The 27,226-nt window shown below is 39.3% G+C and overlaps 1 protein-coding gene across 5 annotated transcripts in view; it reads right to left on the reverse strand.

Moving 5' to 3' along the window:
• The window catches only part of NR2C1 (nuclear receptor subfamily 2 group C member 1), a 45,784-nt gene that overhangs the window by 17,961 nt on the left and 597 nt on the right, over positions 1–27,226 (reverse strand). For all 5 annotated transcript variants that reach the window (XM_054445402.2, XM_054445401.2, XM_054445403.2 and 2 more), the window contains exons 2-9: positions 22,882–23,112; positions 20,282–20,363; positions 18,681–18,860; positions 17,517–17,664; positions 17,339–17,429; positions 11,903–12,084; positions 9,233–9,398; positions 620–741 (exon numbers count right to left, since the gene is read on the reverse strand). In XM_054445402.2, the coding sequence (XP_054301377.1) occupies positions 620–741; positions 9,233–9,398; positions 11,903–12,084; positions 17,339–17,429; positions 17,517–17,664; positions 18,681–18,860; positions 20,282–20,363; positions 22,882–23,112 (1,202 nt within the window). The remainder of the gene's footprint in view (positions 1–619; positions 742–9,232; positions 9,399–11,902; positions 12,085–17,338; positions 17,430–17,516; positions 17,665–18,680; positions 18,861–20,281; positions 20,364–22,881; positions 23,113–27,226) is intronic.

Consider the following 27,226-nt stretch of genomic DNA (forward strand, 5'->3'; position numbering starts at 1 on the left):
GCCCAGGCTGGTCTTAAACTCCTGGCCTCAAGCCATCCTCCTGCCCTGACCTCCCAAAATGCTGGGATTACAGGCGTTAGTTACCATGCCCAACCTCAGATGTACTCTTGAGTGGTAAGACTAACCCTCTAAGTCATTGTAGTGGTACTATGGGGGTTCACATTTTCTTTTTTTTTTTTTGAACCACATGATTGGAAAACAATTATCTCTACTTTTAACATAACCACCGTAGGCAAAATTCAGCTCTTTAGTAACATGCCTGGGAAGAACACTGAAATAGTAGTGATGAGAGAGAAACAAGAACCTAGGGAAGTCTTACAGTCTATCTTTGAGCCAATGAAAGATGAGGCCTGTGACAAATGCTAGCCATAGTCTATCAATTCTACTGATCATATTCCATCCAAATGCTTAACTTAGTCAAACTACAAAATATGGATTCTCTTCCACATAAATAGAGAAAATACTAGTTAGCTGCCATGATTTGTCATATGAATGACACAACTTAAAGCTGTTATACTGTTTTTTCCTTTAATGAAAATCTTCCCAAAATAAAAAGTTTTGTTTAATGTACATTTGTGCTACAAAATCACATTTATATTCAAGATTTCAAAACACTCACCCTAGAGCCTGGAAAGAAGGAATCGAAAGTGCCCAGTGCATTGATAAGAACAGCAGTCTGGAGGCAGACTCCCCAATGTAGTGCACATTCAGGTACTCAGGCATAGGAGAAGGCATGGTGAGCTAGTATGAACAGGGATTTAGGTAAATTATCTTATGACTGAAAAGTTCTAAATTATCATTTCTTTGAAAAAGTTTAATGTAAACATAACACATCAAATGAGAGCTAATATATTCACAAAAAAAGCTAATCTTGAAATAATCCAAGTTACTAGAATTTACACCTAACAGGGCTTAGAATAAATAAGTAGCCCATAGTTTCTAACAAGTTAATATTCAGACAAGCAGAACCTCAACAAATATCAAGGATGATATTACCTGGTTATGTTACTTCCTGTCTTGGTCTAACAGTATGTTTCTTTTCCTTCCTTCTCTCCATTAATGATAGCATACAACAAATTCAGTTTAAGGAGAAATCCTGTCCGCTAAATGTTTCTTTCATTTAGGCTAAGGGGTTAACAAATTCAAATGCTTACAAAGCCAGGAGAGTAAGGAGTGCAACAGCCTTGCTGGTACCAACTGGGAAGAGCATATTTATTCCCAGATAAAGGGCAGAGCTGTGAATTGAATTCAGTGCAGTGAAAACATATGGAATTGTGGGCTCAGCACTGCCAGCTCTTTCAGTTCTTCAAAGAGCACATTCTGTGTGAAACCTCCCTATTTAAAAAAACTGGCAGGCCGGGCGTGGTGGCTCGTGCCTGTAATCCCAGCACTCTGGGAGGCAGAGACAGGTGGATCACGATGTCGAGAGATCGAGACCATCCTGGCCAACATGGTTAAACTTCATCTTTACTAAAATACCAAAAAAAATTGAGCTGTGTGTGGTGAGTAGTCCCAGCTACTTGGGAGGCTGAGGCAGGGGGAATTGCTTGAACCCGGGAAGTGGAGGTTGCAGTGAGCCGAGATCGAGCCACTGCACTCCAGCCTGGGCAACAGCGTGAGACTGCATCTCAGAACAAAACAAAACAAAACAAAAAAACCCAAACTGGCACTAAATGAAAAAAAAATGTTTTAAAAATTACAGGTATGCCTGTGGACATACTACTAGTAAGTGGTCAGTTTATATTGCTGATCCAGTTCTTTAAAATGTCTGACCACTGTTGAAACTTTTTTCTACTTTGTAATTACTGAAATGACCCATAGTATCAAGTATAGTGAGGATACAGAAAACCAAGTACACACTACCAAGGGTGGGGTAATCTGAAGAACAATTAGTCTACTATCTACTAAAATTTTTAAAGTAAGTACATGCAATAATACCACTTCTAAATCTCTGTTCCAGCAAAATACTTGCATACATGCACAAAAAAGCATGTGTAAGGATGTCCACTGCAGCTCTACATCTAACAATGAAATTAAATGCTGGCAACAACCCAAATTTCTATCACTAGAGAAAAGAATAATCCATGCTATAGAATATATGTGGGCATTAAAATTGGAAAGATAAACTGAGATGTAATGGTATACAAAAAATCTCACAGACATCCAAGTGGAAAAAGCTGTAAAACAGTGTGTATTAAATAGATGACCCAATTTAGGTTAAAGAGTACATATATATGTATACCTAAAAAGTACAGAAGGAAACATGCCACACAGTTAACAGTGGCTACCTCTGGGTGGGGTAGGTAGATGTGCCCCTATGTATTTTTCTGGGGAACAACTATTATAGCTTTCATCAGATTCTCAAAGGTATTTTTTTTTTTTTTTTTTTTGAGATGGAGTCTCACTCTGTCACCCAGGCTGGAGTGCAGTGGCGTGACCTCAGCTCTCTGCCCAGGTTCAAATGAATGTCCTTCCTCAGCCTCCCCAGTAGCTGGGACTACAGGCGTGCACCACCAGGCCCAGCTAATTTTTTTGTATTTTTAGTAGAGACGGGGTTGTACCACATTGGCCAGGCTCGTCTCAAACTCCTGACCTCAGGTGATCTGCCTGCCTCGGCCTCCTAAAGTGTTGGGATTACAGGCGTTGAGCCACCGCACCTGGCCCGTCAAAGGTATCTGCTATCTAAAATACTGCACCTGGCCCCTCAAAGGTATCTTCTATCTGAAAGGCTTGAGGTTTGAAACAAAGGAAAGTTACACAAAAATGTAAAAAAAACCCCTGCCTTTGTTCATTATTAGCCAAGAATGGTTTACCTATTTATAAATGGTACCAAGTAATGAAACAAAAGGGCAATTAATAGTTGAAATTCTGTAAGTGAGAAGAAAATTTTTTACATATTTAAGAATGTTTGAGAAAGGTTTACTACAGCAGTAAGTTAAAATACAATTATTTAAGACAATTCTTGGCTGGGCGCAATGGCTCGAGCCTGTAATTCCAGCCCTTTGGGAGGCCAAGGTGAGAGGATTGCTTGAAGCCAGTAGTTCAAGACCAGCCTGGGCAACATAACGAGACCCATTTCTACAAAAAACAAACAAACAAAAAAAAAACCCCACACACAAAACAAAAAATTAAAAATTTAGCCAGGAGTGACGGCTCACACCTGTATCCCAGCAACTTGGGAGGCTGAGGTGGAAGAGCTGCTTGAACCTAGGAATTTTGAGACCAACCTGGGAAACACAGTGAGACCTCATCTCTAAAAATAAAAAAATTAGCTGGACATGGTGGTGTGCACCTATAATCCCAGTTACTTAGCAGACTGAGGTAGAAGGATCCCTTTAGCCCAGGAGGTAGAGGTTGCAGTGAGCCAGGATTGTGCCACTGAACTCCAGCCTGGGTGACAGAGCAAGACCACATCTTAAAAAACAAAATATATCATATCTTTTCAGAATTACCCAAGGTGAGTAAAAAGAAAGTCTGAAAAACTAAGGGAATTACCAAAAATTACTAGTTTTGGGGGAAGGGGCAAGTAAGATGCAAAACAACAACAAAAAAGTCCTTTGTAGGGCTGGGCATGGTGGCTCAGGCCTGTAATCCCAGCACTCTGGAAGCCCAGGGCAGGCAGATCACTTGAGGTCAGGAGTTCAAGACCAGCCTGCCAACGAGGTAAAACCAGGTTTCTACTAAAAATACAAAAAATTAGCCGGGCATGGCGGTGTGTGCCTGTAATCCCAGCTACTCGGGAGGCTGAGGTGCCAAGAATAGCTGGAACCCAGGGGGTGGAGGCTGCAGTGAGCCAAGATTGTGCCACTGTACTCCAGCCTGGGAGACAGAGCAAGACTCTGTCTCAAAAAAAAAAAAAAAAAAAAAAAAAAAAAAAACCCTTTGCAAAATAGTTTAAAATTGCATTTAAATAAAATATTAATACTTGTAGTGTGTAAACACTGGATATAATGGTTTTGCTTTACGCAACAGTGGTGGTAACTCTGAAAAACTTTCTGCTGCTTTAATCATAAAATGGAAATAGTTTACAACACACACTAAAGGGACTCATTATTTAAAATAATACTACACCATGATGAGTTAACTTACAAAGAGAGAAAATGTTTCATAATCTGTTCTACATGCTCAATAAAACTCTAGTATTCTGAATCAGAAAGCTAATGCTGGCTGAAGAAACAATAGTCCGTTTCACAAGTCTTTGAGACTGAAAAGACAAAGATTTATTCCTATATAGTGAGCTTCCCCAAAATGCCTGTAGATCTTTAGGATTATAAATTGAATTATACACATTTTTCAAATTAGAAAAGTTCAATATATTGAGCTGAATTTTTAAAGAGCATTGAGAAGAACTAAACCTGACCAATCTGTTTTAGAAGTTATTAGTTGCTTCTACAATTATCTTTCTAGCAGTTTCTGTATTGAAATCTTATAACAGCCTGCATGATATAGCTTTTTTTGAGATGGAGTCTTGCTCTGCTGCCCAGGCTGCAGTGCAGTGGTGCCATCTTGGCTCACTGCAACCCCCGCCTCCCAGGTTCAAGCAATTCTCCTGCCTGAGCCTCCTGAGTAGCTGGGATTACAGGCACCCGCCACCACACCTGGCTAATTTTTTTTTTTTTTTTTTGTATTTTTAGTAGAGACGGGGTTTCAACATGTTGGTCAGGCTGGTCTTGAACTGCTGACCTCGTGATCCACCCACCTCAGCCTCCCAAAGTGCTGAGATTACAGGCGCAAGCCACCCCACCCAGCCAATATAGCTTTTAAAAAATCACTGGATGGCCGGGTGTGATGGCTTACGCTTATAATCCCAGCACTTTGGGAGGCAGAGGTGGGCGGATCATTGGAGCTCATGAGTTAGCATGGGCAACATGATGAAACCTCGTCTGTATTAAAAAAATACAAAAATCAGCTGGGAGTGGTGGTGCATGCCTGTAGTCCCAGCTACTCAGGAGGCTGAGGTGGGAGGATGGCTTGAGTCTGGGAGGCAGAGGTTGCAGTGAGTCGCGATCACGCCACTGCACTCCAGCCTGGGCTATAGAGCCAGTCTGTCTCAAAAAAACAAAAACAAAAACAAAATCCTTGGAGGCTGAGCACGAGCACAGTGGCTCAGGCCTATCATCTCAGCACTTTGAGAGGTCAAGGTGGGAAGATCACTGCTTATGGCCAGGAGTTTGAGACCAGGCTGGGCAACACAGTGAAACCTCATCTCCACACAAATACAAAAAAATCATTTGAGTTAGGAGATCTGTATTCTGCTTCCAACTTTTTGTTAATCCCTTCGCCTAATTACCAGTATGACCCTAGATTACATATTCATTCAGTAACTATTTACTTAGAGTTCACTGGGAAACAGTAAGTGCTATTGTCTCAGTGGAAGAATAAAATAAAAACTTGAATGAGCTATAGAAAAGGGCTAAGAAAGCTAATGGCATGTGTGAGAAACCATGGGCAGCTGGGTCAGAATGTGGAGGGCCCTAAAGGTCAAGTTATAGAGACCGGACTTAATTTCATAACATATGGGCAATGGGAAGCTACTGAAGGCTGGTAAGTAGCAGAGGGACATAATTTGATTTTTAACAAATATAACGCTGGTACCAGCACATAGGACAAGATGGAAAAGAAAGACTAAGAGCGAAGATATTAGGGTAACAAATCAAGAAATTAATTTTAAAAGGCCTAAAATATGGTGAAGGAAATGAAGGGGAAAGGAGAAATTCAAGCAATGGAATGGTTAAAATTCAGTTATGGAATGAGAGGAGTGAGGCTTAGGGAGAGTAATTGCCTCTAAAGTTGCAAACATGGGTGACCAGAAAGACTGATTCTAATATGAAGATAATAAAATTTTAGAAATAAGTATATGCAATTTCCAAAACCACCTCACTTCTGTTGCATGTATATAATTTCTAAAATGGGAATATGATCTACCATACTCTTAAAATCTTCTAAGGAGATTTTAAGAATCAAGTAAAATAAAGTACATGAAATCATACCAAAAATTATGAAGTTTAATAAAAATCCTTTTTTTTTTTTTGAAGATGGAGTATCGCTCTGTCACTTAGGCTGGAATGCAGCGATGCAATCTTGGCTCACGGCAACCTCCGCCTCCCCGGGTTCAAGCAATTCTTCTGCCTCAGCCTCCTGAGTAGCTGGGGTTATAGGCATGCGCCACTACGCCTGGCTAATTTTTGTATTTTTAGTAAACACAGGATTTCGTCATGTTGGCCAGGCTGGTCTCGAACTCCTGACCTCAGGTGATCTGCCTGCGCAGGCCTCCCAAAGTGCTAGGATTACAGGCGTGAGCCACCACACCCGGCCAATAAAAATCTTAAATATTACTACTGCCCTTGATTTTTCAAAATCAAACTTCAAGTTTCATTATTAGACTATTTCCCCTTACTACCAAGATTGCTTTGAGCAAGACGCTAAAAATCTCTACATCTCTTTCTTCATCCACCAGACGAGAATAAAAATTCTAACCCTGCCAGGTATGGTGGGTCACACTTGTAATCCCAGCACTTCGGGAGGCCGAGGTGAGAGGAACACTTGAGGCCAGGAGTATAAGATAAGCCTGGACAACAAAGTGAGATCCCATCTCTACAGAAAAATTTTTTAAATTAGCTGGGTGTGGTGGCACATGCCTGTGGTCTCAGCAACATGAAAGACTGAAGCAGGAGGATCCCTTGAGCCCAGGAGGTCGAGGCTGCAGTGAGCTGTGATTATGCCACTGCGCTCCAGCCTGGGTGAGAGTGAGACCCTATCTCACAAAGAAAAAAAAAATTAAAAATTCTAACCTCAACATATGTGGTGAGGCCCAAAGGAAACAGTGTATGTGAAAATATGCTACAAACTACAGTGTACATAGAAATGCAACAGAGGAACAAAATGCTATTCAGCTCAGCAAGTAAGAAAGGATTGAGTTGTTTGATTACAGATGTAAGGTCTTGAAACCCATGATCAGAAAACTTCAATGTGAGAACCATGAAATTACCAGACTCTAGGAGCTAAGCAGGGAAATCACTGAAAAGTAAAACATTCGACTTCACAAGGCTAATAAGTAAGACTCCGAGAAAGATGAAGTGGTCCTTTTCAGGAGAGTAAGAAAATTTATAGTGCTGACTGTGAGGATACTTAGGAAGACAAAGATGGAATGACAAAAGCCAATCCTAAGAAGAAAAAAAAGTCGTACTTTGCCAAATTCTTCTGTCCAAAACATTTCAAGGAATCAAAAACTTTGAGGACCAACATCAACAATAAACAGGTAAACTACCCCTACTTTCTAAAGAGCACTCTGGTCCTTTTCCCTCACAATGGGTCCTGTTCCTACATCTCTCTGATTTCATCCTTCCTCCCATTTAAATCCAAAGCAGAACATAAACCTAAGAAAACAAAAGAGTATCTTTTATTTAGAATAAGTAAGAACAATGGGAAAAATCAAGTTTTGCCTTGCTCCACCCTTGTCCATAAATCTTACCATAATTTTTTAGAATGATACAGATTATTCCAATTACTTTTCCTTATAGCACTCATAAAAAATTTTCCTGTAGAGTGTAGAAAAAAAATTTCTAATTTTTTCCATGTAAATTATCTTTGGTAAAATTTTACATAAAAATTGGCTTCACTGATATATTTTATTGACTACATCAAATTACACTATTTTAAGCCACTGAGTTTTCTCTGTGGCTATTTTTACCAAGTCAAATTTTATAGATACAAATATTAATTTGCACTCATAATTTCTACTGATACACATATTTGATAGCTGTACATATTCTCCTAAAAAATCCATGGAATTTTATAATCTATAGTAAAAGTATGAGCAGTCACTCTCAGGTATTCCAGGACTGCTATATATTGCTAAGTGAAATCCATATGCATTTAATCCCTTTGCATACATCTTGCTAAGAGTATCCACAGCTGAGTGGTTAAAATGGAGGAGTCAAATCAACAGGATCTTAAGGTAGGGTCTCCACAGTGAGCATGGCTATAACTCTGTCCAAGCATTATTTGAATGACAAATCAAATAGTAGAAAGTGATTTTCTAGTCTTCTACATGTATTGTTTCTGTCATAAATAAATTAGGTTGGTGAAAAAGTAATTGCAGCCTTAAAAGTAATGGCAAAACCCACAATTATTTATGGGAACAAAATAAATTATAAATGTACCTTCTCCAAAATGGCTAAAAAGTGTAAGTTAAAAACTAAAAGTTAAAATATATTAAATAATTTGTATCTTTTTAAATTTTATTATGTAATTTTAATTTATAATAGAGATGAGGTCTCAGCATGTTGCCCAGGCTGGTCTCCAACTCCTGGACTCATGCAATCCTCCAGACTCAGCCTCCCAAAGTACTGGGATGACAGGTGGGAGCGGCTGCACCTGGCCAATTTGTATCTTATAATAATGCTGGAAGCCAGCTAATTAAGGTGATACATAACAAATGGAGCTCTTTGTAGTTACTATGGTAAGAGCAAACTATCTGGGTCTTACTGATTTACGATATAGTAGTAGCTAGGCATTGAACAAAAGCAGTCCATTCAACACATCATGAATGCCAATACTTAAAGTTTAACAAAATGTGCTGAAAAGTTATAAAAGCTAACTTTTATAGATTTAAACACAATAACTGCTATTATAACTGACTTAATAACAGGATGCTTTATTAAGCCATTATCTTATCTACATAAGGCTTTAGCCTCCTGCATAGATGCACACTAACATGCCCAGCTTATTCAGTATCTTGATAAACAGAAGAGAAAAGCCTAAAGATATTTTTTTTCTATATGCAGATGAGTTTTTTTTTTTTTTTGAGACAGAGTTTTGCTCTTGTTGCCCAGGCTGGAGTGCAATGGCGTGATCTCGGTTCACCATAACCTCCGCCTCCTGGTTCAATCGATTGTCCTGCCTCAGCCTCTCGAGTAGCTGGGATTACAGGCATGCGCCATCATGCCTGGCTAATTTTGTATTTTTAGTAGAGACAGGGTTTCTCCATGTTGGTCAGGCTGGTCTCGAACTCCTGACCTCAGGTCATCTGCCCACCTCGGCCTCCCAAAATGCCAGATTACAGGCATGAGCCACTGTGTCTGGCCCAGATGAGTATGTTTTAGCTGCTGTTTTGAAATTCTATCAGGGATATTTCTGACTTTAAAAGCACAACAAACATACTTTGATTTTTGAAAGGTAGATCAAAATCAAGGAACACAACATACAAGTTAAAAAAAACATAGAGAAATACCCTGAAAGCTACATGTGAATCGCTGAGAAGTGGCCCCTCTTTTTCGGTGTAATTTATGCTTGAATCTCCAGTGATTAGGTGTACACTTCCTTCCATGCCCGCTACTGAGCTCTGGCAGGCTGTGCTCTCTCCAGGATTCAATGCTTTTGCAAGAGTGTCAAATGCCCTGTATGAAGACATCAGAAGCTGTGAGCTTGACCAAACACTGCAATAAAATAACAATTCTACATAGGATTCTGTAATTAAGATTTAAGCCTAAAAAACTGGCCAGGCTGGTCTAGAACTCAAGTGATATGCCCGCCTCAGCCTTCCAAAGTGCTGGGATTACAGGCATGAGCCACATGCCTGGCCTAAAGTCTCTTTTTAAAATCTTGCATAATTAAGGGGGAGAAGCATCTTCATATTTTCATATAATAATATGTTTTTAAAAGTTATATATTTTATCGCTTGAGCCCAGGAGGGCAGGGCTGCAGTGAGCTATGATCACACCACTGTACTCCAGTCTGGGTGACACAGCAAGACCCTGTCTAAATTAAACGAAATTTTTTAATGAATTATTTTTTAAAAACATTATATATATTATATATATATATATGATACTACAAGACTATCAGCCTATTTATTTTGTATACAAAAGTTACTTAGAACAAGGGTAAGAACTTATGTCAACTTTATTATACACAGTACAATAGGTCTTAAATTTTATTTAAAAATTCAGAAAACATTTTACTCATGTTTATTTTCGAAACACATTCTCCCTCTGTCAGCAAGGCTGGAGTGCAGTGGCATGATCATGGCTCACTGTAATCCTGAACTCCTGGGTTCAAGCAGGCGATCCTCCCACCTCAACCTCCCGAGTAGCTGGGACTACATGTGCGCACCACCATGCTCAGCTAATTTTTAAATTATCTGTAGAAACTGGGCCTCACTATGTTGCTAAGGCTGGTCTCCCAACTCCTGGACTCAAGCAATCCTGCCACCTTGGCCTCCCAAAGTGCTGAGATTACAGGCATGAGCTACTGCACCCGGGCAGAGAGTATTTTAAAATGTGTGGTCACATAGCTAAATCTAAACTGTAACAATTTGATATTAGAATAACAACAAACTAATGTTAGCAAATAATTACTCAAAATAGTTCCCCATATTTTTCAACAGGGCTCCCAGAGTTCCTTAAAATCTCATGTTCAACAAAGTATTACTTATTGTGACTCTTAAATGTAGTTTATTCAGTATATATATTATATTTTGTTGTTATTTGAGACAGACTCTCATTCTGTCGCCCAGGCTAGAGTACAGTGGCGTGATCTCAGCTCACTGCAACCTCCACCTCCGGGGTTCAAGCGGTTCTCCTGCCTCAGCCTCCAAAGTAGCTGGGATTACAGGCATGCGCCACCACACCCAGCTAATTTTTTCATTTTTAGTAGAGATGGGGTTTCACCATGTTGGCCAGGCTGGTCTCAAACTCCTGACCTCAGGTGATCCACCCCGCTTGGCCTCCTAAAGTGGTAGGATTACAGGCGTGAGCCACCGTGCCCAGCCAATTCAGCGTATTTTTATCATCTCTTTTTTTTTTTCCTTTAGAGATGGGGTCTAGTTGCCGGTTGACTCAAAATCCCAGGCTGAAGTGATCTTCCCGCCTCAGCCTCCTATACACTAATGTGTTCAGCTTATTCAATATTTTAAATGATAAACGCAGTGTAGGAAAACCCTGAATAAATTGTTTCTATATCCTAAGCATTAATATTTACAGAATAAAAAACAGAATTCTGATACTACTTTCTTCAAGTGTAACTTAAAATTGTAGTTGATTAAACTAAATCTTTTACATGAATTTTCATCACTAGAAATTGAGGAGCAGGATCAATATGATTGCCTAGAAAGACAAGTGTTTCACTCTCCATACACATCTTCATCTTTAGAAGAAAAAAATTCCTAAGTTTTAAGACTACATTTCTAATCTTCTAATATTCACTTACCGATTTTGTCATTTAGAATATAACCTTTCATAATGAATGCAGGTTTTCAGTTAAAACTTAATATGCCTTAAATTTTCTAAGTGAAAATAGAAATGTAGGTTAAGCATTCCTAATACTAAAATCCAAAATGCTCTAAAATCAGAAACTTTTTGAGCACCAACATGATGTCACCAGTGGAAATTTCACACCTGACCTCTCATGATGGGTTGCAGTCAAAATGCAGGTGTGTAACAGTTTATTCAGTGTTTATTCCCTGTCCCCAAGGGAAAAAAGATCCTCCCAGCTGAGATAAATCTTTTCTGCATACGCTCAGATTCCCCCAAGCAAGCATGCCCCCTAAGGATGATAAAATGGCACATGTACAGGCCAGACATGCCAATGGCAGGTTCCCCCGATTCCCCATGAGCCAAGACCTATGTGCATTACTCACTGTGGATTTTTGCATATTCTCTTCTTTGTGGTGTAAAGATATTTTTGAACAGGTGAGAAAGGCCTGCATGGTACCCAGAGTAATGCAAACATTCCAAAATCTGAAATCTGAAATGTTTCTGGTTTGAACAAAGCATTTCAGATAAGGGATAATCAACCTGTATTTGTTTTCTGAAACTTTTATAAATAGCATTTAACATAAAAATGTTCTAAATACTGAAAGACATGTAAACAAAAGGACATTGATAATCAAAAGATACCTTACCTTGAAACATCACCGTTGGTCTGCATTTCTTGAAATTCACACAAAGAGGTATCATCATTGCTTAAGCTTTCAATCATAGACATTTCATTACTATTTTGAGAAAGATCTTTAGTTTTTCCAAGATTCGCTAATGATGTAACCACACTGGCCAATGTACTTAAATCTCCCTGACATGATTCAGCCTTTAAAAAAAAGGGTATTAAAATTCTGTGAATTGGTATCACTATTGTTTTCAATCTGAAATATCCAATTATAGATTATGATATGCCAACAAAAGAACAGTATGATAAATGAAACCTGGAAAGTTAAAAGTGCTGAGCTTTCAGAAATTTCTTGAGGAAAATACAAGTTTAAAAACATCAGGTGTATTTCTTAAGAAATGTTTATATGTTACTTTTTTTTTTTTTTTTCCTTTGGGATGGAGTCTCGCTCTGTCACCAGGCTGGAGTGCCGTGGCATGATCTCAGCTCACCGCAACCTCTGCCTGCCGGGTTCAAGCGATTCCCCTGCCTCAGCCTCCCAAGTAGCTGGGATTACAGGCACATGCTACCATGCCCAACTAATTTTTTGTATTTTAGCTGAGACAGGGTTTCATCATGTTGGCTAAGATGGTCTTGATCTCCTGACCTCATGATCTGCCCGCCTCGGCCTCCCAAAGTGTTGGGATTACAGGCGTGAGCCATCGCGCCCGGCCGTATATGTTACTTTAAGAGACAAGGTCTCCCTTTGTCAACCAGACTGGAGTACAGTGGCACGACCACAGATCACTGCATCCTTAAATTTCTGGGCTCACGTGATCCTCCTACCTCAGCCTCCTGAGCAGCAGAGCCTACAGGTGTGCACTGCTATGCCTGGGTCGTTTTTTCATTTTTAGAGATGGGGTCTTGCTGTGTTGCCCAGGCTGGTCTTGAACTCCTGGTATCAAGTGATCCTCCCTGCCTCAGCCTCCTGAGTACAATTTCTAAAACTTACTATACAAACTATAAACTTGTACGGAATATAAAGAATACTAGTGAAGAGTGGCGGAAAAAACGGCAAATGAAGTGTTGAACAGACTTCCTAGGATGCCAACTTTTGCCAGACACTGTGTTAATTGTGTTAAAAGGCACTGTGTTAAACACAAACATTAAAAGAAATAGATCAGTTACCCATTATTCTCTTCACTTTTTTGTCACTGGAGTTGAAAACTCTCTTTATATAGGTAAGACACTGATCTTTCGATTTGTCTTTTTTTTTTTTTGAGACAGAGTCTCACTCCATCACCCAGGCCGGAGTGCAGTGGTGTGATCTCAGCTCATTGCAACCTCCACCTCCTGGGTTCAAGTGATCCTCCCACCTCAGCCTCCTGACTACGGGCGCACACCACCATGTCCAGCTAATTTTTTAATTTTTTGTAGAGATGGGGTTTCATCATGTTGCCCAGGCTGGTCTCAAACTCCTGGGCTCAAGTGATCTACCTGCCACAGTTTCCCGAAGTGCTGGGATTACAGACATGAGCCACCGTGCCCGGCTTGTCTTCATTTTTTAATGTTTGTTGAAAATGTGTATGTTACTTGTGCATTAGCTACAATTCTTTTACAAAAAAGAATTTTCTCTCAACTCTTTGACAACTCAGAAATATAATTTGTACAGGAAAGGCAGGTAAGTACTTTATTTTTCTTTTACTTTGTTATCAATTTTCAGAGCAAGAAGTTGATATCCTAGCAATTTCTAATTGTGATACATGAGTTTTTCTGAGTATAATTTTTAATTCATAGATTTTCATATATTTGATGCTTTATATATTTGATTTAAATTTATTAAATTCTTTTGTAAATCCTTTCCCATGCTAACCTAATGAGAAGCCTTTTAAGTTGTCTTCTATGGCCTATTGGGCCAACCCCTTAATGGTATCTTTTTATTAATACTTTCTTCATGGTTTTTCTTTTTGGTGTTTTTTTTTTTTTTTTTGAGACAGAGTCTTGCTCTGTCGCCAGGCTGGAGTGCAGTGGCACGATCTCGGCTCACTGCAAGCTCCACCTCCTGGGTTCACGTCATTCTCCTGCCTCAGCCTCCTGAGTAGCTGGGACTACAGGCGCCTGCCACCATGCCCGGCTAATTTTTTGTATTTTTAGTAGAGACGGGGTTTCACTGTGTTAGCCAGGACAGTCTCGATCTCCTGACCTCGTGATCTGCCTGCCTTGGCCTCCCAAAGTGCTGGGATTACAGGCGTGAGCCACGGCGCCTGGCCCTTTTTGACGTTCTTAATACTAAAATAACACATATGTTCCCATGATGTTTCATTTATTGTAACAATCAGTTTCTGTGAGATTTATTTTGGTGAATCAGTAGAATAAAACAATTTTTGTGCCTTCTCCAAATTAATCAATGGTCCAAAAATCATTTACTGAAAACCCTACCAGTTATCATGTTCTTACATAATTAATACCTATATATGCATTTTATTTAACTCCCATAACAACTCTGTGAGATAGAAATCATCATTCCTCTATTGCCAACCAGAAAAATGACCCAAATAGCAGAGGTGGGACTGGCTGACTGCCAAAGTCTATGCTTTTTTTTTTTTTTGAGACCGTTTTTTAGAGACACTCTATCGCCTAGACTGGAGTGCAGTGCCAGGATCATAGCTCACTGCAGCCTTGAACTCCTTGGCTCAAGTAATCCTCTGCCTCAGCCTCCCAAACAGCTGGGACTACAGGCATGTACCACCATGCCTGGGTAATTTTTTTATTTTTAGAGACAGAGTCTCGCTATGTTTCCCAGGTTGGTCTCAAATTCCTAGCCTCAAGGAACTCTTCAACTTCAGCCTCCTGAGTTGCTGGGATACAGGCTTGAGCCACTGTGCCCAGAAAAGCCCATAATATTAAGCACCGCCCTAAGAAATTTTCTTATATTTGAATAAAAAGTACATTAGTTACAATTTTAAATGCTTTAATAGTCACCTAAAACTTAGAAGCTTATATATTCTCTTCTATCTAGCAACATATCTAACTAGATTCTTAAGTTTTTGCCCCTAAAAGCTCTTAGCCAACATAGAAAACTTTCATCTTGTGACTTCAGAGTTTTGGGGCAATTTATCAGAGAAGCTTACCATACAGTTGTCATAACAATTTAATACAAAGATATACAAGAGAGCACAATGTCTGGGCAGAGCAGTTTGTCAAGGAAACCTAGTTCCCTTCCTTTCTTAAAGGAGTTAATATGTCAATAAAACCAATTATCATTCTAACCTTGAATCATGTAGACAGGGCTAAGTGAAGTTTTCCAAAATATATGGCAAGAGGCCACTGCCTCACCTAGCAATTACATGCTAAAGCCCAATCTGTAAGATAGATACTTTTATTACTCTTATTTTACAGATGAGAAAGTGAGGCACTAAGAGGTCAAATAACTTGCCTAATGTTATATAGCTAGTAAGTGGTAGATGAAATTTGATTTCAGAGCCTAAGTATTTAGAGCACCTTAAAGCATCAAGTGACAAATATATAACAAATCTTGCATAAACAGGACAAATAATCTTATAGGTTATATAAAATCAGATCCTGGCCGGGCGCAGTGGCTCACGCCTGTAATCCCAGCACTCTGGGAGGTCGAGGCAGGCAGATCACGAGGTCAGGTTATCGAGACCATCCTGGCTAACACTGTGAAACCCTGTCTCTACTAAAAATACAAAAAATTAGCCGGGCGTGGTGGTGGGCGCCTGTAGTCCCAGCTACTCAGGAGGCTGAGGCAGGAGAACGACGTGAACCCAGGAGGCGGAGGTTGCAGTGAGCCGAGATCGGGCCACTGCACTCCAGCCTGGGTGACAGAGCAAGACTCCGTCTCAAAAAAAAAAAAAAAAAAAAAAAAAAAAATCAGATCCCAGCTAGGTAGGGAGGCTCGTGCACATAACCCCAGCAATCTGGAAGGCTAAGGTGGGAGGGTCACTTGAGCCCAGGAGTTCGAGACCAGCTGGGTAACGCAATGAAACTTCGTCTCTACAAAAATAGGAAAAATTGGCCAGGCACAGTAGCATGTGCCTGCAGCCCTAGCTTCTTGGGAGGCTGAGGTGAGAGGATCACTGGAGCCTGAGAGGACGAGGCTGCAGCAAGCCATTACTGTGCCACCACCGTACCCCCAGCTTGGGTGACAGAGGGGACCCTGTTTAAAAAACAAACATGGTTGAGAGAAACCCTGATCGTAGGCTTCCTAAAATCTGTCTTCAGATATGAGTTTTCAGGAGAAATTTTTGCTTCCTGTTCTCCCAAAGGGCTTCTGACAAGTACAGAAACTCTTCATGTTCAATTTAAATAAACAAACTGTTTTTCCTTTAGACTCTTGGTCTAACATAGAGCTGCTCCAATCTCTAAGAGAACTGGATGACTTGGATACATAAAAGGAGAGCTCTTGCAGTCCTATTCCTACTCTTGACCCAAGTAAATATTTTGATGGAGGTGAGCTAAGAATTTCCTTTTACCTGACATATTTTAAGTATTTTGGCACTAAAAAAAAAAAAAAAGTATTTTGGCACTAACAAATCTGTAAGGGAACATAAAAGAATATTAAGAATTTTACGGCCGGGCGTGCTGGCTCACGCCTGTAATCCCAGCACTTTGGGAGGCCAAGGCAGGTGGATCACGAGGTCAGGAGATCGAGACCATCCTGGCTAACAAGATGAAACCCCATCTCTACTAAAAATACAAAAAAATTAGCTGGGCATGGTGGCAGGTGCCTGTAGTCCCAGCTACTCAGGAGGCTGAGGCAGGAGAATGGCAGGAACCCGGGAGGCAGAGCTTGCAGTGAGCCGAGACTGTGCCACTGCACTCTAGCCTGGGCAACAGAGTGAGACTCCATCTCAAAAAAAAAAAAAAAAAAAAAAAGAATTTTACACCTATAAATGTCTTTTACTGAGGACTCATATTTCAAGATGAGGGAAGAGTATGTGTTTGTTGCTTTCATGTTGAAGGGATAATCATCCTAGTGAAATTATGAACATTCCTGATTTTTTTTTTTTTTTTTGAGACAGAGTTTCGCTCTTGTTGCCCAGGCTGGAGTGCAATGGCGCTATCTAGGCTCACTGCAACCTCCACCTACCGAGTTCAAGCGATTCTCCTGCCTCAGCCTACCGAGTAGCTGGGATTACAGGCATGTGCCACCACACCCAGTTAATTTTTCCATTTTTACTGGAGACGGGGTTTCTCCATGTTGGTCAGGCTGGTCTTGAACTTCTGACCTCAAGCAATCCACGTGTCTCGGCCTCCCAAAGTGCTGGGATTACAGGTGTGAGCCACTGTGCCCAGCTGAACATTTCTAATTTATGTTAAAAAAAAAAAAAAAAGGCAACTTGTAATATGGAATATTTAAGAACAAAGCAATTTACCAAAGCAAAGGAAGTGATTAGGAAAACATTTTAAAATGCTTAAAAAATATCTAAGCTTTAAATTGTACTAAACACACCTTATCTGATGTCATCAGCACAGTTGACTCAGTTTTTACTCCAGATGGATGAATATTCACGAACATTCCTGAATCTAACAGTCCTGTTGACCTGTAACAAATAAGCACAAATTTTGGCCTGAGTTTCACTGGGAAGAAAAACAAAATGACCAGCTACTCAGTGTCTGTTTTACTTTACCTTGTACTTTCACTATCTGTTACAAAAGTTGGAGTTGCAGTTAATGGGCTACGAAGGTCCTTTCGGATATAGATTTTTTCTGTTGAAGCGGCACAGTTGGAAGATTTTTCTCGTGATACTTCAATGGGTTTTCTTTCACATTGGACAGCTACAAAAATGTGTTAAACTATTATATCACAATATAGGATTTACAGACAATTATAAATGTAAGCTGTAGGTAAGCTTAATGCTGCTAATAGGAGACATGGTTACCATACTAAACTCCAAAGATAACCATCAATCTTTAGAAATTATGTGCAAGTTCAACAAAGTTGCTTTAGATTAGTAAAACCAAGCAATTTGCATCCCTCATTCTTTTTTCTCTCCCTGCTCCCCATTCCTGTGATAAAAATGAAAAGGAACTCTTTTTTAAAAGTTCACCATCAAGAAGAAAGAACTAAAGTTAGGAGTCACTTACCTATCTATATGAGAGCTTTGAAAAAAATGAAGTGAAATTTAATCCATTGAAAATAATACTAGAAGGAACAAAAAGGCCTAAAGTAGATCTTTTATTAACTAAGGGCAGGAGATTTTTGAAAGTAATTCAACTACTTGGTCTTCCTTCCTAAAATATAATACATAATATTTGTAAGAATTTTATCTCATAACACTTAGGAGATAGTACAGTAAGGTTGTTAAGCTGCCAGGATTCAAAGCCAACTTATGCCACTTATATTAGTTGTATGACCTTGAGCAGGTTTCTCAACCTGTTTACCCAAATGTAAAATAGGTAACCTAGTACCTACTGCAGAGAACTGCTGTGAGAGTAAGTTAATACATATGCTAAGCGCAGTGTCTAGCATAGTGCGAGCTCAATCAGTACTAGGTATTGTCATTATCTTACTAATCACCTTTTAGTAGTTTAATCAAAAAGTAAACTGGTATCTTAAGCTAGTTAAGCTTTTTGCCAAACACAAACTACAAATACGTGCTTTTTACACAGGTATTCAATAAATATTAGTTGAATAAATAAAAAATACATACGTATGTCTGTATTCTTATATTTTTAGTTGGAAAACTGTAAACTAAAAAGTATACATATTTGACATATTTTGTTAATTTCAATACTCTTGTAGTTTGCTGGAATCTTTAAAAAGTATTTTCTCCTTAAAAGCTAATACATACAGTCTTGCTTCATTCCAAACGCAATACATCTCTGTAACCTGCAGTATTGACAGCGGTTGCGGTGGTGCTTATTAATAATACAATCCTTTGATCCTCGACATGAATATACTAAATTTTTTCGGATGCTTCTTTTAAAAAATCCTTTGCAGCCTTCACAAGTTATTGCTCCATAATGACGTCCTAGAGAGAAAATGTTTAAGAAAATATAAAAGTCACATTATTTCAGAACAGAAATGAAATAAGCCAATTTCTTCCCTTTAAACAACATATAAGATGAAACTGATTTTTGAGCTTCTGACATGAAAAACATTTTTAGAAGTTATTTTTATTTATCATAATTTTTTTAGAGACGGGATCTCACTCTGTGGCCCAGGCTGAAGTGCAATAGTGCAATCACAGTTCACTGCAGTCTCGAACTACTGGACTCAAGGGATATCCCCAAGTAGCTGGGACTACAGGCTTGCGCCACCACACCCGACCAGTTTTATTATTATTTTTTTTGTAGAGACAGTCATGCCATTTTGCCCAGGCTGGTCTTGAACTCCTGGCCTCAAGCGATCCTCCTGCCTCCACTCTCAAAGTGCTGGGATTACAGGCATGATCCATCTCACCTGGCCTAATGTAATATATTATTAAAGATCAGAAATCATCATTTTTAGATGATTCCTTTGCCAAAATTTCTAGTTTTCACATTAAAAAATGTTTCTACAGCTGGGTGTGGTAGCTCACGCCTGTAATCCTAGCACTTTGGGAGGCCAAGGCAGGTGGATCACTTGAGGTCAGGAGTTCAAGACCAGCCTGGCCAACATGGCAAAAGCCCGTCTCTACTGAAAACACAAAAATTAGCGAGGCATGGTGGCACACACCTGTAGTCCCAACTACTCAGAAGGCCAAGGCAGGAGAATTGCTTGAACCCAGGAGGCAGAGGTTGCAGTGAGCCAAGATTGCACCACTGCACTACAGTCAGGGTGACAGAGCAAGACTCCATCTCAAGAAATATATATATACATATTTTTTTGCATGTTCACTTTCAAAAGTGAAATACGCATTTTATTTCATTACAAATCAAATTAAATTGCACTGAAGTAAAAATAAGTGAATAAAGAACTTTGGGACCGGGCATGGGGGCTCACACCTGTAATCCCAGCACTTTGGGAGGCCAAGGAGGGGAGGGTGGATCACCTGAGGTCAGGAGTTTGAGACCAGCCTGGCCAACATGGTGAAACTCCATCTCTAATAAAAATACAAAAATTAACCATGCATGCTGGCGTGCACCTGTAGCCCCAGCTCCTTGGGAGGCCGTGGCAGGAGAATTTCTTGAATCCAGGAGGCAGAGGCTGCAGTGAGCTAAGATCACGCTACTGCATTCCAGCTGGAGCAACAGTGAGACTCTGTATCACAAACAAAGAAGAACTCTGGGAAAAAATTAGTTAAATGTTATAGGCTACAAATATGAACCATAAAAATGACATACTCCTTTATTTCTCTTCTTACTTTTAGTAGAAGAAACATGGTAATGTGGTAGTTATTTCAACAACACGACACATAAAAGAGGTTTTTTTTTTCTTTTTTTATTTTTAGGAGGTTATTCTTAATGTTACCTGATGCTTTGTCTCCACATACTACGCAAAGATCAAAAACCTTATTTGGTCCTTGGTCTGGAGAAGAATTATCTGTTAGGAGCTAAAGAAAAAAAAAAAGAAAACAAAAACAAAAACCTGTTGTTACTCAACAGCACTCATTCTATTAAAAAAATTAAAGAACATTCAGTTGGTCTTCCTTTGTTGCTTTCTTTTTCACAAGTTATTTTTAAACTTTGTACTCTATGAAGAGCTCAGAACCTTTCCACATGTAATGACATGACAAAAATAAGCTTATAATGGCATAAAGAGATAACTCTAAACCTTTTAAATAGAAAAGGGGCTATAAATAAATTTCCTTGAGGTAATCATAATCATGCAGATGTGCTTGCTATACAAAGGTATGGACTTAAAAAGCTCACCACTAGGCACAGCTAATAAGATACTGGCAAAGGAAACTAGTTTCTTCTTTAAAAAACAAAAAAAGGCTGGGTGCGGTGGCTCACATCTGTAATCCTAGCACTTTGGGAGGCTGAGGCGGGCGGATCACCTGAGGTCAGAAGTTCAAGACCAGCCTGGCCTAGGTGGTGAAACCCTGTCTCTACTAAAAATACAAAAAATTAGCCGGGTGTGGTGGAGGGTGCCTGTAATCCCAGCTACTTGGGAGGCTGAGGCAGGAGAACTGCTTGAACCCAGGTGGCAGAGGTTGCAGTGAGCCCAGACTGCACCACTGCACTTTGGCCTGGGAGACAGAACGAGACTCCATCTCAAAAACAAAACAAAACAAAAAAACAGCAAACTAGTTTCTTCCTTTAGGTTTATCTTTCAACCTTTTCATCGTTTTCTTTCAATCTTGAAATGTGAACAAATAAATTCAATTAAAGAAAATGGTATGGCATTTGAATTCCTCCGTGAATACTTCTGATTTTATGAACTATAAATGGTTCTTAAAATGACTGCCCCTTACTATGTAATATATAGCATCATTTCTTCTTATATCACCACAAAAATCAGTCTTCAATAAGTACTTAAGCTTCTGGTACTAGATGTCCTATGAAAGCATCTATGGCAAGTATTAATCTTTTCTTTAATAGCCTACCTGTTGCAAACGGTGGTAATCTTTTATCTATTATTCCTAAGTCTGGAAGGAGATATTGAGAGATTAAGAGATTTACCCACATTCATGAGAAAAACATCAGACCAAGTCCAACAGTGGCGCATCCTACAATATACCTGGCCAGTACTCCTCACACAATTGTCAAGGTCATCAAAAACAAGGAAAGTCTGAGAAACTGTCCTAGCCAAGAGAAGCCTAAGGAGACATGTCAACTCAATGCAATAAGGTATCCTGGATGGGATCCTGGGACAAAAAAAGCCATTAGGCAAAAACTAAGAAAGTCTAAACACCTATAAACTTCAGTTAACAATGTATCAGTATTGCTCATTTATATATCGTGAATGTAAAATGTTAATAATAGGGGAAACTGTGTATTTACGGGGGAGTAATATGGGAACTCTGTTCTATATGCTCAGTTTTTCTGCAAATCTAAAACTATTCTAAAAAATCAAGTCTACTACTTCAAGAAAAATTAAGGTACATATAATGTTATACATTTTTTTGTGACTTTTGTCTTGTTGATAAAACAACTTCTTATAAATCTGTGACTGTATCCACTTGCTACCTTTATTTCCAAAACTAATACAAATATCATTGGATGAATAGATGATATCAGGATATATAGGCAAAATTTCATGTTTTATGAATTCAGAGTTTTTCAATCCCAAGAGGAATTTTCTTTTGTGAGTTTTTCATCATAAAAGATGGAACCCAATTTTAAGTAGACCCCCTTCAAAAAGTTTCTGAAGGCAAACTTCAGAATACATTATATTTGTATTCGATCATAGCAACCAGCAGTGAAAACACTGACATAACCACAGGCATGTGGTGTATAAAAGTTTTTGAGTCTTTGAAGAATAATGTGTAATTTTCTATTCTAGCGAAAACTAAAATGATGTAATGTTAACATATACTACTTCATTCCAGAGTAAAGCAGGAGACCATGACTACACTGCCTGCTATTTCATGAGATGTGCATGACAACAAAGGAGGCACAATGCTGAAGCCAGCAGCTATAGTCCAAACCTCTTGATTTGGCAGCTTCCCATTTGTAACACAGGCAGCTTGGTTCTGGAAAATACAGCTACAAAACCTGCTCCTGATTTGACAATTTCCTAATTATGAAGTAGGAGGTCTCTTAGAAGCCAGTTTTGCAGCATGCTCCAATAGTCGATCTTGAAAACCTGGCCTAGAACTGTTTCTTCAACCTTCCTAACAATTCTGTAAGCTCTCTATATCCTTTATTAAAGGCTGTCATCCTGGCTACAATAGCCAGAGTAGATCTTAGTGTATGCAACAAAGAATCCCCCAAAATATATGAGTGTGAGGAAAGTACAGTGGCCCATAGGAGAAGGCTGTCACTGTAGATACTGTGTTGCACATAATTTTACGCATTTTTTTTTCCTACTGAATATACATAGATCTAAAGTCTTCATGGCAGGGCTTATGATTAAAATTTTTTTTTTTATATGTAAGAGGAAAAGACACTTCTATAGTTATTTACCTGCAGGTGTTGTGCAGACAGATCAGGAGTGGTAAAAAATAACTGGTTGACACCTGCTGCATCTGGAGTTGTAAGGAAAACTTTTCCTGGAGTGGAATCTTGCCTGGCCAGAATGACTTTGCTTGGAGTAGAGCCGTCGTGATTTGTCAGAATGAACTGCTTGCCTTGGGTATTATGATCAAGTGCTGTCACAATCTGGATTTTCTGCCCAGTTTGCTGCTCTGTAACAATCTAACAAAATCATGAAAAATAATCAATGAAACTCAATCATTTTTCTTTAACGACACAATTATCTTCTTAGAAAAGCACATCATTACATACATATTCAATATAACACAAACGTACCTTTTAAACTACCGATTCTATTGCCACAAAATTCTATCCTATAGAAATAAACAAATGTGCAAACAAAGGTACAATAGTAAGAACATTTTGACCTCACTATTTTGATTCCCTCCTTCCTCTTCCCTCCCATGTTCCATTTAGACAAACATATACTGGGTGATTTATATTAGTTGTTCTGCATACTGGGATGTAGCAGTGAATAAAACAAAACTTTTGCCTTCATGAAGCTTTTATTTCAGTGGGGAAAGACAGATAATAAATAAGCAAATAATAATATTGTCATGTGGTACTAAATGCTATGAAGAGAAACAAGGTAAGGTGAGACAGTAATAGAATGAGGGCAATGAGGGAAGCTCACGCTAAGGAGGTGTCATTTTTGCAAAGGCCTGAGTGAAGAAACAGACCAAGGCTTAGGACTACCTAGGGGAAGAACATTCCAGGTAGAGGAAACAGAGCATATAAGTAGGTCCCAGGGCAGGAGGGAGGGTGTTTGACACATGTGAAGCACAAGGCACAGCAATAGAGATATATGATGAGTAAGACAGAAGGGAAGACAGGGATTACAGTAGAATATGGGATCTGAGTGACAGCTAGGACTTAGAGGGCTTTGTAGGCCAAACAAAAGTCTAGATTTCCTACTGTATGAAATGGAGAGCCACCAGAGGGTTTGGAGCAGAGGAGTGACAGGATTTTACTTTTTAAAAAGGAATCAGACAGCCACAGTGACATTATCTATAATCCCAGCTACTTGGGAGGCTGAGGCAGGAGGATCACTTGAGTCCAGGAGTTTGAGACCAGGCTGGGCAACACAGTGAGACCCTGTCTTAAAAAAAAAAAAAAGTATAAAAAAAGCATTCTAAATTAAGTGTGAAGAACAGACTGCAAATGTTCAAGAGCAGGCCGGGTGCAGTGGCTCATGCCCATAATCCCAGCACTTGGGGAGGCTGAGGCAGGTGGATCCCTTGAGGTCAGGAGTTCAAGCCCAGCCTGGCCAACATGACGAAACCCTGTCTCTACTAAAATATAAAAATTAGCTGGGCATGGTGGCAGGCGCCTGTAATCCCAGCAACTGGGGAGGCTGAGACAGGAGAATTGCTTGAACCCTGGAGGCGGAGGTTGCAGTGAGCTGGGATTACACCACTACACTCCAGCCTGGGCGACAGAGGACTCTGCCTCAAAAAAAAAAAAAAAAAAAAAAAAAAAGGGAGGGGGGGGCGCTGGACACAGTGGCTCATGCTTATAACCCCAGCACTTTGGGAGGCCGAGGCGGGCAGCTCATGAGGTCAGGAGATTGAGACCATCCCAGCTAACACAGTGAAACCCCGTCTCTACTAAAAATACAAAAAATTAGCTGGGCATGGTGGCATGTGCCTGTAATCCGAGCTATTTGGGAGGCTGAGGCAGGAGAATCACTTGAACCAGGGAGGCGGAGGTTGCAGTGAGCTGAGATCACGCCACTGCACTCCAGCTTGGGTGACAGAGCGAGAGTCTGTCTCAAAAAAAAAAAAAAAAAAAAAAAAATGTTCAGAAGTAAAATTAAGGGAGATCAGAAAGGACACTACTGCGGATACCATCAATATCTGGTTATGACATATGGGCAGAAATACTGACCAGGAACAGGGTAGGAGCCATGCTGGGGGTGAAAAACAATTAAATTGGGATTTACTTATTTATTTATTTATTTATTATTTATTTTAAGAAGAGAGAAGTAACAAAATAATGCTGATAGATTGAAAGGGAATATGAAGAAAGAAGAGTCAAGGATAATTATCAAATTTTGGCTTGAGCAATTGGGAGGACAGAACTGCCATCTGCCATCTGGGGGGAGGAACAAGTTCATGAATACACAGAACTATTTCAGCATTGAGAGTTTCTGTTATTCAGCAAATATATCCCAGATTAAACGTCATTAAGCCAATTAAATTCCTTGATTCAATTTTAAAATGGCAAAGTTGGTTTGTTTCTAATTTTCCAAAATTCCAATCCTGTTCCTTCTGTACCAAACTTTTTCTATTTTTATTTTCCTGAAATTATTTCAAGATTCTTTTCTATGCAAAATTTAAAACAAAGTTCTGATTCACTAATCAGTTTCTGTCTAAAGCAAATTGTTTGGATAAAAGACTAATAGTTCATACTGACTTCTTAGAGAAGAGCATTTGGCGCATTCATGGTCCAACTGCTCCTGGGTTGAAACATTCTGCTTAAATGAGTAAAAGGACATTGCTGCAGCATAATAATTGTAATAATTGAATATTTAGGCAATTCAAAGAGCCTTCGATAGAGAAGAGTAGTAAATTATGTAAACAGTTCTTAGCTTTTAGGACTCTTTATATTCTAAAATATTACTGAGGGTTCCAAAGAGCTTTTTTTTTGAGACGGAGTTTCACTCTTGTTGCCCAGGCTAAAGTGCAGTGGTGCAATCTCGGCTCGCTGCAACCTCTGCCTCCCAGGTTCAAGCGATTCTCCTGCCTCAGCCTCCTGAGTAGCTGGGACTACAGGCGCCCGCCACCCCACCTTGCTAATTTTTTATATTTTAGTAGAGATGGGGTTTTCTGCATGTGAGTTAGAAATTCAAAGGGAAATTTTAAAAATAGTTGATTCATTTAAAAATTAACAACCCATTAAATGTTAACATAATTTTTTAAAATTTATTTTTAATTTTCGTGGGTACATAGGTGTATATTATCTTTGGGGTACGTGAGATGCTTTGATACAGGCAGGCAATACATAATAATCACATGGAAAACAGGGCATCCATCCCCTCAAGCATTTATCCTGTATGCTATAAACAATCCAATTATATTCTTTTAGTTATTTTAAAATGTATAATTAAATTATTATTGACTGGACGCAGGGGCTCACGCCTGTAATCCCAGTACTTTGGGAGGCTGAGGTGGGCAGATCACGAGGTCAGGAGTTCGAGACCAGCCTGAGCAACATGCTGAAACCCCATCTCTATTAAAAATACAAAATTTAGCCAGGCATGGTGGCAGGCACCTGTAATCCCAGCTACTCAGGAGGCAGAGGCAGGAGAATCGACTGAACTAGGGAGACGGAGGTCACAGTGAGCCAAGACAGCACCACTGCACTCCAGCCTGGACAACAGAGCGAGACTCCGTCTCAAAAAAAAAAAATAAATAAAATAATTATTGACTATAGTCCCTCTGTTGTGCTACCAAATACTAGGTTTAATTCATTCATCCTATTTTTTTGTACCCATTATAACCTATTTCTTAATGACTAAAAAGTTTATTTTCCAAACAAACAAAAATGTAGTGCAGAGAATGGCTTTGTTTTATATTTCTACAAATTGCTTTAATGTCTAGTTTAACAGAAGTTGGAATCTCATAACTGTTTCTTCATTTAATCTGTTAGACTATGTTGTTTTGGTTATAACGAGGCTGGGCACAGCACCTCACGCCTGTAATCCCAGCACTTTGAAGGCCAAGACCAGTGGACTGCTTGAGCCCAGGAGCTCCAGACCAGCCTGGGCAACATGACAAAACCCTGTTGCTACAAAATATATAAAACATCAGCCAGGCACGTGAGCACAAAAAATGGTCACAAAAAATCAGCCGGAAACATATTTCTTCACCATATATATATATATACATATATACACATATACATACATACATATATGTATATATGTTAAAGAAAATTCAGCTTCATATTTATTGGTTGAAAAGGGGAAGGATATTTTAATACCCTTTTCAAACTGTGAAAGTTGTTCGATACTACATCAACTCAACAAGTGGCAGCTTTTCAAAGGTTAGCAACAAGGTAGAGTCATAAACTATATTAAAATCTGTTGGTCTATCCTGCAATTTAAATGGATCCTTCACTCATGCATAATTGTGTAACATTATACACTGGTCATCCGGAAAGCAATGATTCACTGAGTTATGTACACCTTATAAATGCTGACACATTTCATCGTATAGTATCATCACATGTCACACAGTCTGTAGAAAATTCCACTGTATACCTGGGAGAGAAC

The sequence above is a fragment of the Pongo pygmaeus genome, chromosome 10 (assembly GCF_028885625.2).
Source record: "Pongo pygmaeus isolate AG05252 chromosome 10, NHGRI_mPonPyg2-v2.0_pri, whole genome shotgun sequence".
In the NCBI taxonomy this organism is placed as follows: Eukaryota; Metazoa; Chordata; class Mammalia; order Primates; family Hominidae; genus Pongo; species Pongo pygmaeus.